The sequence below is a fragment of the Squalius cephalus genome (assembly GCF_949319135.1).
Source record: "Squalius cephalus genome assembly, chromosome: 17".
Lineage (NCBI taxonomy): Eukaryota > Metazoa > Chordata > Actinopteri > Cypriniformes > Leuciscidae > Squalius > Squalius cephalus.
The window spans coordinates 24,404,197-24,426,609 of NC_137138.1; the positions used below are offsets into that span (position 1 = coordinate 24,404,197).

The 22,413-nt window shown below is 37.3% G+C and overlaps 1 protein-coding gene across 4 annotated transcripts; it reads right to left on the minus strand.

Moving 5' to 3' along the window:
- ublcp1 (ubiquitin-like domain containing CTD phosphatase 1) lies at positions 1-22,292 on the minus strand. Of its 4 annotated transcripts, none has more exons than XM_079898345.1 (12): positions 22,211-22,292; positions 21,754-21,839; positions 9,818-9,984; positions 9,643-9,729; positions 9,300-9,381; positions 8,494-8,609; positions 5,501-5,599; positions 5,374-5,411; positions 4,611-4,709; positions 4,413-4,529; positions 2,143-2,270; positions 1-553 (listed from the first exon to the last, which is right to left on the minus strand). In XM_079898345.1, the coding sequence occupies exons 3-12, from the start codon at positions 9,969-9,971 to the stop codon at positions 526-528; spliced, it is 948 nt and encodes a 315-aa protein (XP_079754471.1). In that variant the 5' UTR covers positions 9,972-9,984; positions 21,754-21,839; positions 22,211-22,292; the 3' UTR covers positions 1-525. The 4 variants fall into 4 exon arrangements, with proteins under 4 accessions (XP_079754471.1, XP_079754469.1, XP_079754472.1 ...); XM_079898343.1 differs by having other exon boundaries at positions 9,300-9,385; positions 9,638-9,729; XM_079898346.1 differs by having other exon boundaries at positions 21,754-21,794; positions 22,211-22,287.
- Between the last annotated feature and the right edge of the window lie 121 nt (positions 22,293-22,413).

A 22,413-nucleotide genomic window follows, 5' to 3' on the forward strand; every position in this document is an offset into this window, starting at 1 on the left:
ATCTGCTATAACATCTCTTTGGAATTTAGAGCCATTCAGACAAAGAATTGTGCAGCCAGTCCAGAAATATTGCTTCTTTTAAGACATGGCCAGTGTTTACACCTTCCAGTAAACACTTCATTCTTTCCATGGACTATGATTTTGCAAAAAACTAATTACATTTGCATCATATCCTCTTTCAATCAGATACAGTATTAACAGAATGTCCAAATTTCCATATTCCCACCAATAGAAAAAAAAACAAAAGAAGTGAATTATAGGAAGAAGAGTGTGTCAGGCGGGGGTAAAAGTACCGTCATGCTTGCATTAAATGCAGTCGATGCTATTAATTGTTGAATGTTTTTCATTGACCTGTTGAGGTAAATAGTGTTTTGAGGAGTACAAATGCTAGAATATTTTTTGTCCTCCGGTAACGACCGACTATAAAGAGATGCAAGACGAACGACGCGAGATACAGAGAAGCTGATGACATGTGGAGCAGCAGTTGTTTGGTGAGGTACCTTTCTGGACTCAGTGCTGGAGATGTCATTGATTCTGCCTCTTTGAGAGGTACCTGTTGGACAAGGAGACAAAAATCATTAGGGTTGTAAAAATCATTCATTGCATTACACATTTTAATGAATTCATTACATGATTTGCTTATTACGGAATCAAATTGATAGTCGCATATCTTCTTTTGGGGGCTTTTATTATGGAAAATACATTACATTTATTGTGGAAGACAACAGCATTGAAGAGACAAAATGTGTTTTATTTCCATATTATTAAACAAGTCTCTCAGTCCATAGCAGTGCTATTTTAGTATCACTGATATACTTGATATAGCTTTTGTTAATATTTTGAACTATATAATGTATTTTATTTTAGTAATTTTTTATTTATTTTTATGTCTATATATTTTAGTATTTCACATTGAACTAAATGAAAATAGAAAATGTTGCCTTGGCAAATAGCTTAAATAAAATAAGCTTACATTATTTATATATTAATTTATTTTTCTGTAATTTTTTTTTTTTATTTCATTTTTTTTTAATGGTTTTAAATTTAGTTAATGACCCATTTTAAAATAAAGTCTGTCAATCTGTCCAAGATATAGACACTATTTTTGATCAAATTATTTTTAAATTGTCATTTTTCTATAATTAAATCACACCACATTAAGGGTGTTTACATGACAATAATGTAAAAAAAAAATAAAAAAAAATAAAATAAAAAAACACACCTTTTGTTCCCTTTCAAGGCGGTCACTTCGACATTACGTCATACTGACGTATGACGTAATGTCTCGTTCCCGCCTCTCAGGGAACCGAGGTTACGAAAGTAACCGGAGACGTTTCTTTGCGTTTTTTTGCGTAAAGCTGACAGAACGATCCCAGTTCACATGGATCCATGAAAACGAATAAAATCGCTGTATTCTGCTGTGAGGTCAGTAGATGGCGATGTCACTTAGTAAAGAAAAACTATAAAAATGTGAATTTGTGAAAACGGTCTATTGGCGCGTAGTTTACACGTAGAAGGGTATCGTTTTCAAAAACGTGCACTTTGAAACCAGTTTTCAGCCCCCCAAAACACTGTTGTCGTCTAAATGAACAGCTAAAACGCATAAAAAAGTTCAGTTTTTAGCGGAGAACCGTGTTGTGTAAATGGCCCCTAAAATTACTCTTAAATACATATAATTTAAAACGTTAAAGTCCCCCTGAGGTGAAAATCAAGTATTTAATATTGTTTATATGTCTATGTAAAAAAGACAGTCTCAAAAACTCGGTTTGAAATCGCTGGCGTTTCTGTCGTCACAAACTACCTTGTAACCAATCAAACCAAGTCTCTGAGCTGACGTGAGTGAGCGGAGGCGGGGCTAATTAGCATATTCATGGTTTTGCGTATACTAAATCAGGAAAGGGTGTTATAAGGCATGAAGAATCCCCACCCCCCCCCATGAAGAATGAAATAAATATTTCATTTTGGTGATCAAAGATGAGTTTTAAGGGATACAATTATTGACTACAGGGGGACTTTAACTAAATTAAATGCATATGATTAAAAAAGGTTTTTTTTTTTTTTTATCTTTCTCTAAATTGTAGCTTTTATTTTCTGTGTCTGTGAATTAGTTATAGAGTGAATAGAGTATTTTATTCACTTCACCTTTCCCAGTGCTTGTGGTTGAGACCCGAGAAGTCTTCCAGTTTAGCGATTTCCTTCAGATACAGAGACAGCTTGTAGAGCTCTTTGTCTTTCTCACGGTTTAAGTGTGCCTTCATGAACGGTCTGATCTGTGACCAATACATGGAGAAGAATACATATTTAAAACCATTTAATACAGTTTCTTATAAAGCAGATGCAAAAACAACAGAGACAATTATTTGACAAGAAAACAAACAAAAAAAACCCAGATTCTCTGATACTGAAATGATTCTGAAGAATTTCACGTTTCATGTTTAGTTTATAACTGCAGCTGCCACTTATAAAGTGCTGGGTAGATTACTTACAGATTTCAAATTACACCACAAATCATAGTTAGTAACTAACTATCCATCGAAATCCATTACATTGCACATTTTAGGTAATATACCGGTAATCGGATTACTTTTAGATTACTTTTGACCTTACTCGTTTATCACATTAAACTGAATCGGATAATCTTCTACCACGCTGACATAAAAATACAAAGAGAAAAAATATATTTCATTCTTTTATCAACAACATGAAGTGCATTAAACATTAAATCAGGTCAGGGTTTCCCAGGTTAGGGTTCGTGAAGGAACTGCAGAGGTGTGAGAGTTTAATGAAAAGCTATTAAGTAATTAAATCATAAAGATTTTAAATTAAAATAATACAAATTATAATAAAAATGTGTTTGAAACACTCCTTAAAAGTGAAATGATTTCTATAAATTCAGTGGTCAAATGCTTTGTGGCCTCTCAGTTTTCCATGTAATTATAGCCGGCTATGAGTGAACGTTGTGAGGCTACACTGGCGTTCAAACATTTGGGGTCTCTGAGATTTTTGAAAAAGTCTCTAATGCATTTACAGTCAACCCACAATTTATTCAGACACATTCAACATTTTTCACATTATAACAGTTTATTCGCTATCAAATCAGTTGATATTTCACTGGTTTTGGCCATCCTTCTGTTAGAGTGTCTCAAATGAATTGGGTTGAATAGCTGTTATATTTAAATTCACAATTAGATAATACCAATTTAGTTCAACAAATTACCAAGCAATGCTTAATTTTGTTCAGTCTGTGGTGTAAAAAGGTTGCATAAGCAATTAAAGAAAAAAACAAACATTTTTTGGGTATAATATGTCAGTTTTCTTTATTTTGCTATCCTCACTTACATAAATGAACTATAGTGTCCTGCACCCACTAGTAAAAAATTATATCTGGTGTCTGAATAATTTGTGGTTTGACTGTATTTGATTAAAAATACAGTAAAAGTGTGTAATATTACAAATAACCATTTTCTATTGGAATATACTTTAAAGTGTAATTTATCCCTGATGATAAAGCTGAATTTTCAGCATCATTACTCCAGTCTTTAGTCACATGATCCTTCAGAAATATATATATATATATATATATATATATATATATATATATATATTTTATATATATATATATATATATATATATATATATATATATTTTTTATATATATATATATATATATATATATATATATTTTTTATATATATATATATATATATATATATATATTTTTTTTATATATATATATATATATATATATATATATATATATATATATATATATATATATATATATATATATATATATATATATATATATATATATATATATATATATATATATATATATATATATATATATATATATATATATATATATATATATATATATATATATATATATAGATGCAGAAGCCTCTAAGTGCCATCTGAAATTTTCTTCTAGAATGATCCTTTTTATAAAGCTTGTATATTTAAGTTAAGTTATTTCACTTAAATGACAATTAATAGGTAATTTGCATTGCCATTTAAGTGAAATTATTGAACTTAAATATACGAGCTTGATAAAAATGATTATCCTAGAAGAAAATTTCAGATGGCACTTAGAGGCTTTTGCATCTGAACTCTTCATATATATATATATATATATATTCATATAAAATATATATATATTTTTTCCTAACAATGTAAAAGTCAATTTAATTCAGCAATGATGAATAAAAGTATTACTTTCTTTTAAAAATAAAAATCTTACGGAACGGTAAATATTACTTTAGAATAATTAATAATAAAAAAAAGTAGAACAAGAATCAAATCAAATCAAATCAAATCAAATCAAATCAAATCACGAGGTGCCTTCCTAATTCCTTATTAATTCCCAACTTAAATCAGAAATAAACTCTGAACATAGACTCCAGCATACCTTCAGTCCATTCTGTGGATTCATGAGGAAGTTTCTTCCGATGTCATCAAACATAACCGTGTTCTTCCTGTCGTAGAACTCACTATATTTACCCCATATGACTCCCAAAGGCTTCACCTGAAACATGACATGCAGACATTATGCATCATGCTAATGAAATGTAGACAATGAAATGTTTTTTACTAAAATATGTCTGACCTCTACGACTCCTCTTTTAGGTGTGTGTACAGTGATCATAGCTGCACTGTCCAACATGAAGGTGATCTTGTAGTTTGGGTTGTCCGTCACCCCCAGTTCCTAAAAGACCACAGGTATAGCATTACGTTAATGTCAGTAATGGAGACCATAGGGTTTACTTAAAGTCCCCCTGTAGTCAATAATTTTATCCCTTAAAACTCATCTTTGATCACCAAAATTACATATTTAAGCGTTTTTTCCTTGAAAAAAATTCATCATGCCTTAAAATAGCTTGAATATAACTCTACACCCTTGCTTCATTTAGTTTATGTGGTTCTATGCAAATGAGGCCCGCCTCCACTCACTCACACCAGCTCAGAGATCCACTTGTTGTCGATCAAACGTCGACCTGATTGGTTACAAGGTAGTTTGTGATGTCAGAAACACCAGCGATTTCAAACCGAGTTTTTGAGACTGTCTTTGGTTCACTGCAGTTTTAAAGAGAAAATACTCAGCAATGGTGTTGACTTACAGTATGAATTTGCACATGGTTTGTCTTAAAGCATATTAAAAACACCAGTCATAAACAATAATAAAAGCTTGATTTTAACCACAGAGGGACTTTAACTATTTATCACCAGAGTATCATCATAACCCAAGGCACATTTGAGGCTTGAGGGAAAACTGTTCATTTTGGTGGAATACACTTTTAGCACATCAGCATATAAAAAAGCATTATGATGAAGTCTTCATTTCTAATGTGGAAAACAAAACAAGGACCTACTTTCATTTTAGCATCAATCCACTTCATGCTTGTTGCAGCTAAAAAGGAATGAAAGAGAAACAATAGATCTGAGTCCCTGAGCATCTTGAAGAGTCTGCAAAACTTGAATATCTAGATGGATACTTACACCAGATGACAATATCATAGTCCTCATATGCTGATGTAAGAAACTCGTGTAAGTATGGTCTCATCAGCTCCTGACCCGTCTCTGCACAGGACTTATGATCTACATTTAAAGAAGAAAAAAACATATGCATATACAGTACGTACACACACACACATACATGTACCTATATATATATATATATACACACACATCAGTGGCAAGTGGTGACTTCTTTAACCAGGTATGCTGGGTTGTGCGTAATGTCAAAAACGTACCTGATGCAGATACACTGCAGATGCAGATGCACTGCAGATGCAGATGCAGTTTACTATAAGCGAGACACTTGTGTTCGCTCTATATAGAGTATTAGCTACAAAGTTGCTTACTCTCATGACACATAGCAACACAGCTAAAAGTATTCCTAATAAGTTGGTCCTTTTATTGAAAGTAACCTACATTTACCTGTTGAGACATGTATTCTCAAGCACCCGTCAGATGCAAAATATGCTGTATTTTTGTAATTTTGCTAAGCGTCACTGAAACTATAAACTTCCGTGTAAAACAGTAAGGCGCATCAGCATGGGACACACTAAGGGTACGTTTACACGACAACGATACGCTTGAAACGGAGAAGCTTTTCCCGCGTACAGATGACACCATTGTCAAAACGATCCCCATCCACTAAAAACACTGTATAACGCTGCTAGACCAGTAGATGGCGATGAAACACTATAGACTGAACTCTTAATATGAATGAGCATGACATCATCGTCTTCACAGATTCACGTTTTTGTTGTTTACATGGAGACCGTTTTCAAAAACTTGCACTATGAAACGCGTTTTCAAAAATTTTCACCCGAAAATGCAAAAGTTTGCACCCGAAACACTGTTGATATGTAAATGAACGGCCAAAACGCATAGATGTTTTTACGTTTTTAGCTGAAAAAAAAAAGAAAAAGAAAAAAAGACTAATAAGAAACCCCATGACAGGTGTCAATTTATATATGCCGGAGGTATTTTTTTTTTAATTAAGAAAACACCTCCACAAGGCTGGAAAGGGCTATGGGGAATAGCCTATTATAAATAAAATAAGTAAAATATAATTATAATACATAAGTATAATAAATAAAAATAGAAGTATTCTTTAAAAACAAGTTGAAATAATGCAATGACTAACAAACGCACAGACTAACGCATTAACAACCTTCAATAGTTACAGTAGGCCTGTCTTTAACAATTTATTTGTTTTCATAAAAAATAAATTTCCCAATGGAGAACTTTTCTTCAGTTGATTTAGTCCATTTAGTTTTGTATCAAATACAATGTGATTTTCGTTGATCGAGATCTGGCAGCAGCAGCACATTTTTCCGCTTGGGCGAGCGATTCGAGGACAGCTTTCCCTGCGCATGAAATCCCCCATATGCCAGCAAACCAATGAGAACACGGGACAATGATGACGATACATAACAATGGAGCGTAGGCGCCAAAGCTATTGTGGATCCGCTCACCCGAAACCCTCCGTAACTGCCAGATTTGAAGAAAATTACCATAGTTTGGCAAATAAATAAATGACAGACAGTAACATACATACGTATAACCAAAGTCCTATCATGTATGCTTCATGGTACACCTCAAACAGGGGAATTTATAACAATTTATATAATTTATAATAATTTATGTTAATGCTAATCAGCAAGTCCATGAATGGCTTGGGTGTGCAGAGCATTCGCAGCTTATATGAACCACACGCCACTGATGTATATGTGTGTATGCATATAAGGTCAAAACAGAGTTGATTTTTCTATCAAGGGACCCTAAAGAATTCAAGTAGAGCAGATCTTTGTATTTCAATTTAAAGGCGGCATGAAACGGAAGTTGCGACAGTCTTTTCTTCCCGATTGTGATGAATATTCAAATGAAACAACTTCTCAAACTAGACAAAATGTAGGGCGGGACTTGATTTTGTCCATCTGGAATTGACTGGATGGTTGTGGTTTGTTATTGGTGTGATGTCATGTGAGTGACAGGTTGTCCCGCCCTTACAACAGTAAACATGTCATCAAAGAAGAAAGAAGATGTTGTTGCAAGAGGGAGGGGAAGTTAATTTGATTCAAGATTATGAAGGTTCATGGATTTATAAGATATACTACCCTGGTTAAAACCAGACCATTCTCAGTAGTAACTGAGTTATGGTCTGGCAAAGCTTCTTTAATAACTCATTTCCAAAGGGGCGTCACCAACGGACGTAGCTCAAATGCCTCCGGGCGCAATTGGATAGACCTAAAACTCCTAAAACCAATCAGAGCGATCGTCATCGTGTAAAGCCATATGCGGTGTCCCAAAGTTACACTACGCCATAAAAGTCTGTACTCTTTTTGTGAAGAAAAGGTATTTACTTTTGAATGTGTAGCAAAAAAGTAGGCAAGCTTTGGGACATACTACTTCGTCATCTTTATCGGACGGATCTGTCGCGTGCATCCTGTCACGTAAACTGCCCTGTCAATCATCTTGTCACAGTTAAAATCCTCTATTACATCTAATTTAATTTCCTACCGTTTCGGAGAGAAATGTAGTAGCACGTTCATCTGCCAGTGGGTCTTTCATGGAGACTGTCCTCATGTGTTTGCAATTTGAATATAATAATGCATTTAAAAGTTGAACGGACGTCGCTCAAATGCCTCTGGGCGCAATTGGATAGACCTAAAACCAATCAGAGCGATCGTCATCTTGTAAAGCCCGCCTCAACGTTTCTGATTGGTGCCGCGATTTCGACGGCTTGGAAATGGGCTTGAATGAGCTCTTTGCCAGACTACTTGCAGAGCAAATCTAAATTTGCCAGAAGTTGTCTGGGTTTTCCCAGGCTAAAGATATACCGCAATATTCCATAAAAAACACAACAACAAAAGAAATGTCAATTTTGATTTCATGACGACTTTGCTATTGGCTAGACGGATTTACTTACTCAGCGCAACTTATATTATCAGATGCATGTGGTTTGGGTTTCAAAGACTCACCAAAGAGCGTATAGTCAATATCTAGAACAAGCAATCTTTTTCCTGGTCTTGGGGGATTTAACTCATCAACTTTATAATCTTTCACTCGACGAGCTATCTTGGCCAAATTCTCCTCTCTGTGTAAAAGGAAAACAAATAGAAAACGTTAATTCAGAATAATGGGCTGAAAAATCTTGTTTCCAAATATATGATAGTGGCAAAAGAAAATAAAGTTAATTTAACTCTGGTACTTCATTAGTAAATATATACAAGTAAATTGACAATTATTTAGCCTATATTTAAAATACAAAATACCGTTCAAATGTTTGGGGTCTGTAATATTTTTTTTTTTTATGTTTTTGAGTCTCTTATTCTCACAAAAAGTGCATTTATTTGATCTAAGATACAGTAAAAACAGTTTCCTATTTGAATATTTAATTAAATCTAAAATTTATTCCTGTGATGCAGAGCTGAATTTTCTGCATCATTCATCCAGTCTTCAGAGTCACATGATCCTTCACAATCATTCTAATATGCTGATTTGCTGCTCAAGAAACAGCTCTTATCATCAATGTTGAGTTGTGATGCTTAATATTTTTATGGAAACCATGATACTACTTTTACAGGATTCTTTCATAAAAAAAGCCTCAAATAAACAGCATTTGAAATTTTGTAACATTCAAAATTTGTTTACTGCCTTTTTGATCAATTGAATGCATACTTACTGAATAAAAGTGTTTATTATATAATAATTATTATATAATATATATATAATATCTCACTGACCCCAAACTCTTGAATATGGAATAAATAATAGTTTCACTGGCCTGTTTTCAACTTCAGTCACCTCCTCTTCAATGTCAAAGTCATTGACCACATCATCATTTTCTGGTGGAGGCGCCAAAACATCTTCCTATGGAAAGGAAACTCAAAGGTTATGCGATCATGCATTGTATGAAGAGCAAAACATACTTGAATTTCCATAAAGTCTAATAAATGTGCAAAAGAATTACATAACCACCACAAATTACACACACACACATATACATATATATATATACACACACACACACACACACATATACATACATATACATATATATATATAAAAATCACTTCGAAGCTTCTAGAAATAAATACACTTAAACTCAATAATATTACCAACCAAACTTTCCTCTCTGGTGCCCATCATCATAATTTTGGTATTGGGCTTCAATTTCAAGTCACCCAGTTTGACTTCATCATCTGCTGGTTTACCTGACGAAAGCATAAAGTTACACAACGCTTCTGTTTTTACTTTGCATATTGTGTATCAGAAATAGCGTGTGTTTTTAATACCACTCACCTTTCACTTTCAACCCCAGGAGCTTCTGTCGTTCTGGGAGAACTCCTGTGAGTGATTTAATGGACTGTTTCAGATCCAACACAGTGTCCTCCTCAGACAGTGTACTAATGGAGTACTCCTGCCCACCCCACTTGATAATAACCGAAACAGACATGCTGGTGGATGAGCTGTCAAAGGCAGTTTTGTGTTATTTGCACATCATAGGAATGATTTTTGATATTAAATCAACTGTCAGAAACACAATGAACACTTTATGGAGTTCATCAGCATATACATGGGGTTGGACAATGAAACGGAAATGCCTAGTTTTAGACCACAATAATATATTATTATGGTACAGGGCTTCCTTTTGCAGCAAATAGGCTACAGCATTAATTCATCTTGAGAATGACAGATACAAGTTCTTCATAGTGACCAGACGGATTTTAAGGCATTCCTCTTCCAGAGCAGTGGTCAGGTCACTGTGACGCTGGTATTTACCAAAATACCCCTTAAAGTGGCTCAGAAATATTTAGATCTGGTGACAGTTCAGGCCCAGGGGGAGGTTTAACATCACTTTCATGTTCATCAAACTATTCTATCACAAGTCTTGCTGTGTGTATTGATGCATTATCATCCTGATACACGGCAGCCCCTTCAGGGCACAATGTTTGAACCATTAGGTGCTCACGGTCCTCCAGAATGGTTCAGTAGTCCTTGGCATCAAGCGCAGTAGTGAACGCCATGATATTGCAGCTCAAACCATCACTGATCCACTGCTGTGCTTCACTCTGGGCAGCAACAGTCCGGGTTAATCCTCTTTTGGGCTTCTCCACACCGAAACTCCCACGGATGTGGGAAAGACAGTGAAGGTGGACTCATCAGAGAACAATACATGTTTCAAGATTTGCACTGTTGGCACCAATGAAACCGACATTTGGCATTGGTACAAGTGACCAAAGGTTTGGCTATAGCAGCTGACCATGAATATTGACTCCTGACAAACAGTTTTGGTGGAAACAGGAGTCGAAGTGCACATTTAATTCTGCAGTGAGTTGGGCAGCGGTGGTTTTAAGTCTTTTTGGATACAATACGGGTTAGTACATGGACATAGAGTTTCCACTTGCATCGACAGTAACTCCTGTTGGATGTGGTTTGTCCAACGTTGTGGTTAGAGGTCGACCGATTCATCGGTTTTGCAGATATATCGGTGCTGATAGTTGATTGGTGGAACTATCGTTATCGGCAAAAATCCATACCGATAGTTCTTCCGGGTTGCGTCCGTTGCTGGAGCGGCTGAGAAGTGTGCGCTGTCATTACCATAGACAGTAAAAGAAATGGACACAGCGACCCCATAGATGTAGAAGTCAATTAGAAGCACTCACTTCCTGATGGCTGAGCGCACTGCGCAGACTCAAACTGAGCTTGATGACGTAGATGTGACGTGAGAAACCCGTCTGTCTTCTAGTAGCTGTGCCAAGAGAAATCTGAATCATTCCCTTCCGAAATTTGCAGAGACGGAGAGCGTGAGTAGGAGGTGTCCATGAGCTAGGAGCAGGAGCAACTTTTGCTAAATATTCTGTTTAATTATTTTGTTATTTTGCCTCCACGTCCCGCCAATTGCCCGCAAGCTTCTCCTCCTGTCCATACGGTCATTTCTCTACTGTGCGACAGAGAGTCGTGTGGTTATGACGCAATCGTTAGCCTATTTTTACAAAAACTGCTTCTACGGGGCCATAATTTAAGATACAAGGTAATGGAGCCTTTTATACATTTTCGTGTTTCTTTAGAAATAAATAATGGACAAATGGAGTCTTTAAACGCCTCAGATGTAAAGTTATACATTAAAGCCAAAATGAATGGGAGTCAATGGAATGCTAACAGCAGGTGATGGTCTGCTAATCAATGGCGGCCCCCGGCGAAACTTCAGTTTCCGGCTGATAGATTACCTCCTTGGTCATTACACAGTAGGGCTGGTCCGAATACCATTTTTTGAGCTTCGAAGCTTCGGTAGTAATGAACATCGAATATTCAAAGCTTCGGAGAACATATTCTTCTCTCTAATAAAGGCAGGAATCTCTATGTGTCTGTATGTCCGTTTGCATTATTATTATTATTATTTCGAGAACCGTTCATCCAATCGACTTCACACGGGAGTGCAGTGTCGCATTTGGTGCAATATAGATGGACACGCGAGACACGACACGTTCAGAATTGAAACTTTTAGTAAACTACAGAACAGCGTGAGCGGGAAGTGGCGCACACACATGCCTGTTAAATTAAGCAATACTTTTAAGGTAGTCTAATATTTTTCTGACTACTGACTACTTTTAAATTACTGACACAGTAAAGGGTAGATTTAAATTTAAAAAAACGAAATTTAAATAAAGAAAAAACGAAATTTAAATAAAGAAAAAACGAAATTTAAAGAAAAACGAAATTTAAATAAAGAAAAACGAAATTAAGTTAAATTAAAAACGAGATTAATTTAGATTGATAATAAGGGGTAAAAAGGCTAATACATTTTGTTTCTATTATTCTATTTTCCACAATGTCAAAGCAACGCAGCTTAACCCAAAACACAAGCTCAGGCATGCACTTCTGTCCATACAAACTCCGCTGTTCTGCGCTCTAGCCAGAGAACACTCCCGTTGCTGGAACACTTCGGTTCTATTTCTAGCATGCACGCGTTTTCCGCATGGCTTGAACCGCGCCTGAGACGCGTCTCACGCAGGCAGTGTGCAAACTCCAACCTGTTAACATGGGAGCCGAAATAAAAACGGACACGCCACGCAGCCAGTGAGTTGCCGGCCTTATTCAAGCGCGAATGAGAACCGTTTCGCGGGGGATCCCAGGTGTGCAAAAAACAAAACAAAAAACGAATATTCGAATGTCAAATAGGCCGGGAGCCAGGTCCACTCCTCAGGATGTTTTTTGCTACCTTTTTTTCACTATTATTTCCTATTATCTTATACCTTGGGCCATCACAAGTTGATAATGACCACCCCCAACTCGGCCCCGTTTGGTCTCAGGGGCCAAAAAACACCCTTTTTGGGGAAAAGCTTGTGGCGGAATGATGTAATTGTGAATATAAAGGTACTGCAGCTACATAAATGGCCATATAACCCTAAAATTTTGCATGGTGTATCCTGACACATAGGGGAAACTAGCAGAAAAAGATTCTGGGCATTGCTGCCTTTTTTCTGTCAAATATCACCCTCAACATACCCCAAAAGATTAAAAAATGGCTGTCCGCCTGACAAATTGTCATCAAAAGTGATCATTTTCAAGCATTTTATTATATATATCACTGTCTCAAATGTATATGAAAAACTTCCCAAGTTTATAAGCTTCAATTTAAGTCCAAGATGACCTTTCTATCTAGAGGATTATAGCTGGTATAACCAAAGTTCTCCACTGTACCTCAAATCGGAGAAAACAGAAATTTCAAGCATTACCATTCTATATTGGATTAAGCATATTTTTTACATATGAACAATGTCTTAAACAAGAGTTGAGACTTGACTTATGAGCTATATTATATGAAATGAATTGCATGAAAAGTGAGCAATGTTATGCCCCTAGGTCAGGGCTATTCAATTAGCATCATTCAAGGGCCGGATTATTAAAGGGGGGGTGAAATGCTATTTCATGCATACTGAGTTTTTTACACTGTTAAAGAGTTGGATTCCCATGCTAAACATGGACAATGTTTCAAAAATTAAATTGTACGTTTGAAGGAGTATTTCTGTGCCAAAAATGCTCCTTCCGGTTTGTCACAAGTTTCGGAAAGTTTTTTATTCGAGTATGGGCCTGTGTGACGTCAGCTGGGGCGTAATTTGACGGCACGGCACGGCACGCCTCCAGCCGCTCGTTTTTATCCAGAAAGACTCGGTACAGCCTATCTTTATTTTTTATAAATATAATAAAACTAAAGACTTTTTGGAGATTTGAAGGATGCAATACTACTCTATAGGTACTCAAGATTAACATGAGATTGACTGAAAATGAGTGTTTCACCCCCCCTTTAAATCGAAATGTTGAGAAGGGCCGGTGGGTTTAGCTTATTTATTGAAACATTATTTATTACTTATTGAAACATATAGTCCATGAGCCAGGGGGGTCCATTTGTATCAACGGGGGGGCAAATGCTATCATTTTGTTTTTTGTTTTTTATACACCCCTAGTATTAGAAAAATCACGATAGCAGTGCAGCGGTGGTAGCGAAATCACTTTTTTGAGCTCATGAAGTTACTAACCCCCTAAAATAAATTCCGTTTTTGAAATCTGGTGTATATCTGGTTTAGGCTCATGCTAGGGATATTATCAATATTCTATAATATGGTGCTTGGTATCGTTGGAAAGGGGACCTTTTAGGCTTTCATTTAAGCCCAGGACTGAATCTGTCTGACAAATACAGAGGTCACATGACTTCTTTAAACCAGAAATAACACACATTTTTTCACAATTTCCGCCTAAACTGTATGCTTTCTTTTATCCCTGCTGCATGAAAGAACACCACGGACACAAAACTCAACAACTTCAATACTCAAGGCACTCTGATGACTCAGAAAAATGTATAATATACCCATACTATTTATTTGTGAGAGCCTTAAATTAGACTTGTGCAGCCAGCACAAGTCTTCAAAATAGAATAGAGCCACTAGAATGGACAAATAGAATACCCTATTAGGCTATTAGTCCAGGGCCAAATGGCCTATTTATTCATGTACAGTTGTAATAAAAAGTAATTGTTTCAATAGTGTAGTCAATGGTGTTGTAAACATAACACTTGTAAGTGGTTTAACAAAATGTTTCTATCATGTATTTTGATATTCACCCACTTTCAGTTAGAATGTCAGAAAGTAGCTCATGCATGGAATGTTGATGGATTTCAACAGTTTGACATGGTTTTGTCAGTTTTGTGAAAAGATTGTTGGTTCAGTTGACTGGTTATAACAACACTACCAACTATGCCATCTTCAATCAACTTCCATTGAGTTCCAGGGGTATTAAATGTAAGTACAAAATACTTTTTCTCTTGTGCTTGTGAATTGGTGGGGAATAGTAGCAGTAGCTAATGTAAGCTTGGTGTTTTAAGCAGGCTAGCTATCTAGCAGGCTAGCTAGCTTGCAGGTTAAACAGTGTAACATTAACTGCTACAGTGCAGTCAGGGCTCTCAAGTGTCACGTGACAGTCACAAATTTTGGTCTTTTGTCACGCCCTCTCGCCACATATTGTATTTCTCACGTGGAAAAACTATTTAGAATAAATTTAATATGCCACAGCGCCAGAAATGTCTCTGGCCGCGTCAGTCTCATTATGGAACCGGCAGGACTCAATCGCTGTAAAAATCTATTATTGTCTATCCATTATAAAAGTGCATCTATCCATTATAAAAGTGCATCTATCCATCATAAAAGTGCATCTATCCATCATAAAAGTGCATCTATCCATTATAAAAGTCCATCTATCCATTATAAAAGTGCATCTATCCATCATAAAAGTGCATCTATCCATTATAAAAGTGCATCTATCCATTATAAAAGTGCATCTATCCATCATAAAAGTGCATCTATCCATCATAAAAGTGCATCTATCCATTATAAATGTCCATATATCCATTATAAAAGTGCATCTATCCATCATAAAAGTGCATCTATCCATCATAAAAGTGCATCTATCCATTATAAAAGTCCATCTATCCATTATAAAAGTGCATCTATCCATCATAAAAGTGCATCTATCCATTATAAAAGTGCATCTATCCATCATAAAAGTGCATCTATCCATTATAAATGTCCATATATCCATTATAAAAGTGCATCTCTCCATCATAAAAGTGCATCTCTCCATCATAAAAGTGCATCTATCCATTATAAAAGTGAATCTCTCCATCATAAAAGTGTATCTCTCCATCATAAAAGTGCATCTATCCATTATAAAAGTCCATCTATCCATTATAAAAGTGCATCTCCCCATCATAAAAGTGCATCTCTTCATCATAAGTGCATCTCTCCATCATAAAAGTGCATCTATCCATTATAAAAGTGCATCTATCCATTATAAAAGAGCATCTGTCCATCATAAAAGTGCATCTATCCATCTTAAAAGTGCATCTATCCATTATAAAAGAGCATCTATCCATCATAAAAGTGCATCTACTGTATCCATCTTAAAAGTGTCTCTATCCATTATAAAAGAGCATCTGTCCATCATACAAGTGCATCTATCCATCTTAAAAGTGTCTCTATCCATTATAAAAGAGCATCTCTCCATCATAAAAGTGCATCTCTCCATCATAAAATGCATCTATCCATTATAAAAGTGCATCTATCCATTATAAAAGAGCATCTGTCCATCATAAAAGTGCATCTATCCATTATAAAAGAGCATCTGTCCATCATAAAAGTGCATCTATCCATTATAAAAGAGCATCTGTCCATCATAAAAGTGCATCTATCCATCTTAAAAGTGTCTCTATCCATTATAAAAGTGCATCTATCCATTATAAAAGTGCATCTATCCATCATAAAAGTGCATCTATCCATTATAAAAGTGCATCTATCCATCATAAAAGTGCATCTCTTCATCATAAAAGTGCATGTCTTCATGTTCATTTTATGGAGTATACTTAAGTAATTTTACCCTCTTGATAGAGGCCAGTGCAATCAGCAGCAAAATCTTCAAAGAGAGAAGCTTTAAGTCTACTGACTTCAAAGGCTCAAAGGGAGCATCCTGAAGAGCTTGAAGCACCAGGGAAAGGTCCCAAGAGGTTATGGAGGGGGGGACAAGGAGGGTTTAACCTTCTCGCCCCCCTAAGGAACCTGACGACCAGTTCGTGCTTTCCATAGATGGCACATAGATGGCAACTGATTTGCCATCTATGTGGTCGTGATAAGCTAAAATGGCAGCAGCATGTACTTTGAGGGTGGATAGAGACAGCCTTCGCTCCAACCCTTGCTGCAAAAAGGAAAGCACGGACCCTATTGAACATCTTCGGGGGTCCTCTCGGCGAGAAGAAAACTACTTGACGAACAGGTTCCACTTCAAGGCACACGTCTCGTGGACGGCGTCTGTGCAGAAGTGATGGTGTTAAGTACCTATGGGGGTAAGTCACCTAGAACCAGAGATTGAGTTTCCAGAGGTCCGGACGCTGGTGCCATAGGGTGCCCTGTCTCTGAGTCAGAAGATCCTTCCTCAGAGGAATGGGAGGGACTGTCACGAGGAGCATGATTTCTGGGAACCAGGTCTGGGTGGGCCAATAGGGGGCCACCAGAAGGACCTGCTCCTCGTCCTCCCTGACTTTGCACAGGGTCCTACCTTTGAAGGTGTTCAAGCAGTTCAGCACCGACTGAGCGCGTTTGCTCTGTGAGGCGTGCTGTCTGTGTGATCGAATCCAACTCCATACCGAGAAAAGAGATCCTCTGGGGGTGAGTTTGCTCTTCTCCCAGTTGGCCGGAAGACGCAACTGGCTGAGGTGCCTGAGCACGAGGTCCCTGTGTTCGCATAACTGATCTCGAGAGTGTGCTAATATGAGTCAGTTGTCGAAATAGTTCAGGATGTGCACACCCTGTTCTCTCATGGAAACAAGGGTCCCCTCCTTGTCCCCTCCCCTCCTTGTGGAGTGAATGGCCCAATCCATCTCCGGGTCGCCCGTCCTAGGGCTGCTTGCTCTTGGCTTTACCGCCCTGCTTGGCAGGGGCCTGGACGGGTAGGGGGTTGCCTGCCTGCGACTGGCTCCTTGGCTCCACTTAGGTGGAGGCTGCTGCTGCAGCACGGGAGCGAGGGCAGACACAGAAGGCCGCCCCGGCGACGAGCAGACTGAGGGGCTGCGGGCAATGGGATGGAGGCAGCAGTTGACCGCCGCAGCAGGATGTGCTTGATGGTCTCAGTCTGCTTTTCAGCCAGTTTCTGCTGGGTAAAGTTCTCGACTACCTTGCCTTTGAGTGCTCTCAAGCGCACCTTACCAGCTGTGAGAACAGCTTTTGTTTGCTCAAGTCAAAACAAAAGCAAAAAAAAAAAGAAAGTGAGAGAATAAAGACCACTCGCGCTGCTGTGCTGTCACCCGCACCAGTGTGGAGAGGTCCGAAGAAGAAGAAGCTCACTCAGTTTCACAATCTCCTTGAAGGTATGTAGAACACATCGAAGTGCTTGGCTCCAAAAACTGATGAAATCCATATAAATATAGATGAAGTTGAGGAAAATGATGATTAAGAGTTTATATTCTACACTAATACAACACACTAACATGACCAGTCATCAAAGTACAGCATGGATAAGCAGCAAAAAGATCTAATAACCAAATAAATGTTTTCTATTTTATGTTTGAGCTGTATTTTAGTTTCGCCATTTGGCTGTAAAGAATGTTTACCTGTACAGAAGGTTACTAACGTTTACTCTATTGAAGGTTTTTTGATAACAGACTACACACTAGAGTCATCTTTATTCCTTGTGTTGCGAGGACTTTGTGGACTTATGGAACCCATAAGGAATGGTAATGCTTGAAAATACTGTTTTCTCCGATTTGAGGTACAGTGGAGAACTTTGGTTATACCAGCTATAATCCTCTAGATAGAAAGGTCATCTTGGACTTAAATTGAAGCTTATAAACTTGGGAAGTTTTTCATATACATTTGAGACAGTGATATATATAATAAAATGCTTGAAAATGATCACTTTTGATGACAATTTGTCAGGCGGACAGCCATTTTTTAATCTTTTGGGGTATGTTGAGGGTGATATTTGACAGAAAAAAGGCAGCAATGCCCAGAATCTTTTTCTGCTAGTTTCCCCTATGTGTCAGGATACACCATGCAAAATTTTAGGGTTATATGGCCATTTATGTAGCTGCAGTACCTTTATATTCACAATTACATCATTCCGCCAAAAGCTTTTTCCAAAAAGGGTGTTTTTTGGCCCCTGAGACCAAACGGGGCCGAGTTGGGGGTGGTCATTATCAACTTGTGATGGCCCAAGGTATAAGATAATAGGAAATAATAGTGAAAAAAAGGTAGCAAAAACATCCTGAGGAGTGGACCTGGCTCCCGGCCTAAAATTTTCAAATCGAATACCAACACACCGAACGAATATTCGGGTCCAGCCCTATTACACAGTACAAGAGCGCTGAGAAGAGAGTGCTGGCATTATACAGAGCGAGAGCGCCCTCTAGAGGACAAATAAACTATCACTGGCACCTCGAGGTGTTTATTTTCACACTGCACGGAGAGCGCTGACATTTAAAACACCGACAGCGAAACGGTATGAATACAGAACACTACAGTCCATGTTGCCATTTCATTATAAAGTAATTCATTTGTTGATTAGATTCTGCATTAGCAGAGAAAGAACTGTCGAGGCTGTGAGGATTCTAACATTAGTACCTCAAGCGGTTAAAACAATGTGACAAAAACACACGCAAACCTGACCCAAATGTTTAACGTTGCAGTTGTTACCATCTATTTGCATTAGTTTATATCCAGCTGGTCACTTATGCATTCATTAGCCGGCAAAGTTGCATATTTAAAGCTAGTGACGTGATTGCGGCTTTCTCAACATTGATGTGTTCATGTAGCTGACAGAAACATCAACAAATCAGATTTGATTCAATTATTTTTTTATCACTGCAATACATATTGTTATTTTGATTAGATAGCCTAATCATCAAGTGGTCTAATATAGAAGCAAATAAAGTGAGAGACTATACATGTAATATAGGCCTACATTTATGTCATTTTAATGCTCTGGCCTTTGCAGATATTTAAAGACGGCCATCTTTAAGCATAGCAGACACTTTAGATTTATATGAAGTGGTAACACTTTACAATATGATTACATTTTTAGCATTAACTAAGGTTAATAAATGTTGTAGTATTGTCCATTTGTTAATTTCAACATTTACTAATACATTTTAAATTGAGTTTTAATTTTTATTTTATCTGTTAACCTTAGTTAATGTACTATGGAATGATCAAGGTACAATTGTCTTGCTCAAATATTAATACATGCTGTAAAAAAAATTATATTGCATAATGAATATACACTCACCTAAAGGATTATTAGGAACACCATACTAATACTGTGTTTGACCCCCTTTCGCCTTCAGAACTGCCTTAATTCTACGTGGCATTGATTCAACAAGGTGCTGAAAGCATTCTTTAGAAATGTTGGCCCATATTGATAGGATAGCATCTTGCAGTTGATGGAGATTTGTGGGATGCACATCCAGGGCACGAAGCTCCCATTCCACCACATACCAAAGATGCTCTATTGGGTTGAGATCTGGTGACTGTGGGGGCCATTTTAGTACAGTGAACTCATTGTCATGTTCAAGAAACCAATTTGAAATGATTCGAGCTTTGTGACATGGTGCATTATCCTGCTGGAAGTAGCCATCAGAGGATGGGTACATGGTGGTCATAAAGGGGTGGACATGGTCAGAAACAATGCTCAGGTAGGCCGTGGCATTTAAACGATGCCCAATTGGCACTAAGGGGCCTAAAGTGTGCCAAGAAAACATCCCCCACACCATTACACCACCACCACCAGCCTGCACAGTGGTAACAAGGCATGATGGATCCATGTTCTCATTCTGTTTACGCCAAATTCTGACTCTACCATCTGAATGTCTCAACAGAAATCGAGACTCATCAGACCAGGCAACATTTTTCCAGTCTTCAGCTGTCCAATTTTGGTGAGCTTGTGCAAATTGTAGCCTCTTTTTCCTATTTGTAGTGGAGATGAGTGGTACTCGGTGGGGTCTTCTGCTGTTGTAGCCCATCCGCCTCAAGGTTGTGCGTGTTGTGGCTTCACAAATGCTTTGCTGCATACCTCGGTTGTAACGAGTGGTTATTTCAGTCAAAGTTGCTCTTCTATCAGCTTGAATCAGTCGGCCCATTCTCCTCTGACCTCTAGCATCAACAAGGCATTTTCGCCCACAGGACTGCCGCATACTGGATGTTTTTCCCTTTTCACACCATTCTTTGTAAACCCTAGAAATGGTTGTGCGTGAAAATCCCAGTAACTGAGCAGATTGTGAAATACTCAGACCGGCCCGTCTGGCACCAACAACCATGCCACGCTCAAAATTGCTTAAATCACCTTTCTTTCCCATTCTGACATTCAGTTTGGAGTTCAGGAGATTGTCTTGACCAGGACCACACCCCTAAATGCGTTGAAGCAACTGCCATGTGATTGGTTGATTAGATAATTGCATTAATGAGAAATTGAACAGGTGTTCCTAATAATCCTTTAGGTGAGTGTAGTTCATGAAAGCTAGCTAATACATCCTTGTTAACAAGTGGGATTTGCAAAGTGTTACCTATGAAATTTACGCATGTTTCTTACAGCTAAAGAAACCTGTAATATTTTAATGTTTAAATTATTTTCTGTAGAACATCATATTTTAATATATTCATATTTATAGATTTCTTTCATTTAGCACATTTCAGTTCAGCACTGTTTTACTTGGAGTGTTATGTTTTTTTTATATCCCAGTATCCATTTTAAAAATAGCGGTTGATTAATCGTTATCGGCACGTACGGTCAAACTTGAATATCGGTGTCGGTAAAATCCACTGTCGGTCGACCTCTAGTTGTGGTATGCTGAAATGACCCTGGATAGAGTAGCTCACGAATTACGATACACCACAAAGACTCGCTGTCCTGGTCACAGATGAGCCAGCGAGATGCACACTAACAGTTGTCCTCTTTTGAACTCTCCCATTATGTTGTGTGGATGGCAAAATTGAATGTGCAGTTGTGCTATTTCTCTGCTGATTCATCCTTGACACTCAGATCTTACTGATGGAACGTAAAATCAGTGAAGTTTGGCTATCAGGCCGCACACACACACACATATATACATATATATATATATATATATATATAGGCATGAAACCTCTAACGCTATGATGGCCAGTGTTTCAGTTTCATTGTCTAACCCCTGGAGATGTTACCTTGGAAACGCTACACCAACATCAGCAACAGAAGATTTCCACTGTTCAGTACACAAGACAAATGGGTCAGGTGCTACATAACATCACTGTAAAAAACAACAACAACCTCATTAAAAAAATACAATATAATAAAATACAAGCTAAGCCTATGGCATGATGATCACACAGAGCATTATTACATGTAAGTGTTTGTAAAAAAAAGTGTAACTAACTAGTTGATGTATTTGTTTTGCAATTCTAGATCTCAAAGACCTCGATCAAGGGATGGATGGATCTGGTAAATTGCATTAGTGAACAAGCATGCATTAGCTTCATTAGCTTTTAACTCATTAAGTTGTTTTTGCATGTAATGAGATCTGATCTGATATTCGTGATCACGCCATTCACTTCTACATAATTGAAACTAAAACATCTATGCTAAACAGACAAAAAGAATAGGGAAAGGGTTCTCACGTACATACGATCCAGTTCATTCAAAGCTCGAGCTGACTACTGCAAGCACCGCTAGATTTGCTTTGTTCTTCTTCTCTTTGAGTTTGCTTATGATGGCCTGACTGCTGCGCCTACTGCCATCTGCTGTTAAAGTAGATTGAACGCTATTTTTTGCTTTCTCCAATAATCTAATTCTTAAAAAAAAAATTATAATAATTAAAAAAAATA

Bases quoted from the DNA above. Each gene is read 5' to 3' on its own strand.
- ublcp1 (XM_079898343.1), bottom strand. From the start codon at position 9,971: ATGTCTGTTTCGGTTATTATCAAGTGGGGTGGGCAGGAGTACTCCATT. The intron at 5,600-8,493 runs GTGAGTCTTTGA...CTTTAAATGTAG, and splicing joins TATTGACTATACGCTCTTTG to ATCATAAGTCCTGTGCAGAG. The intron at 554-2,142 runs GTGAAGTGAATA...CTTGTCCAACAG, and splicing joins AACCACAAGCACTGGGAAAG to GTACCTCTCAAAGAGGCAGA.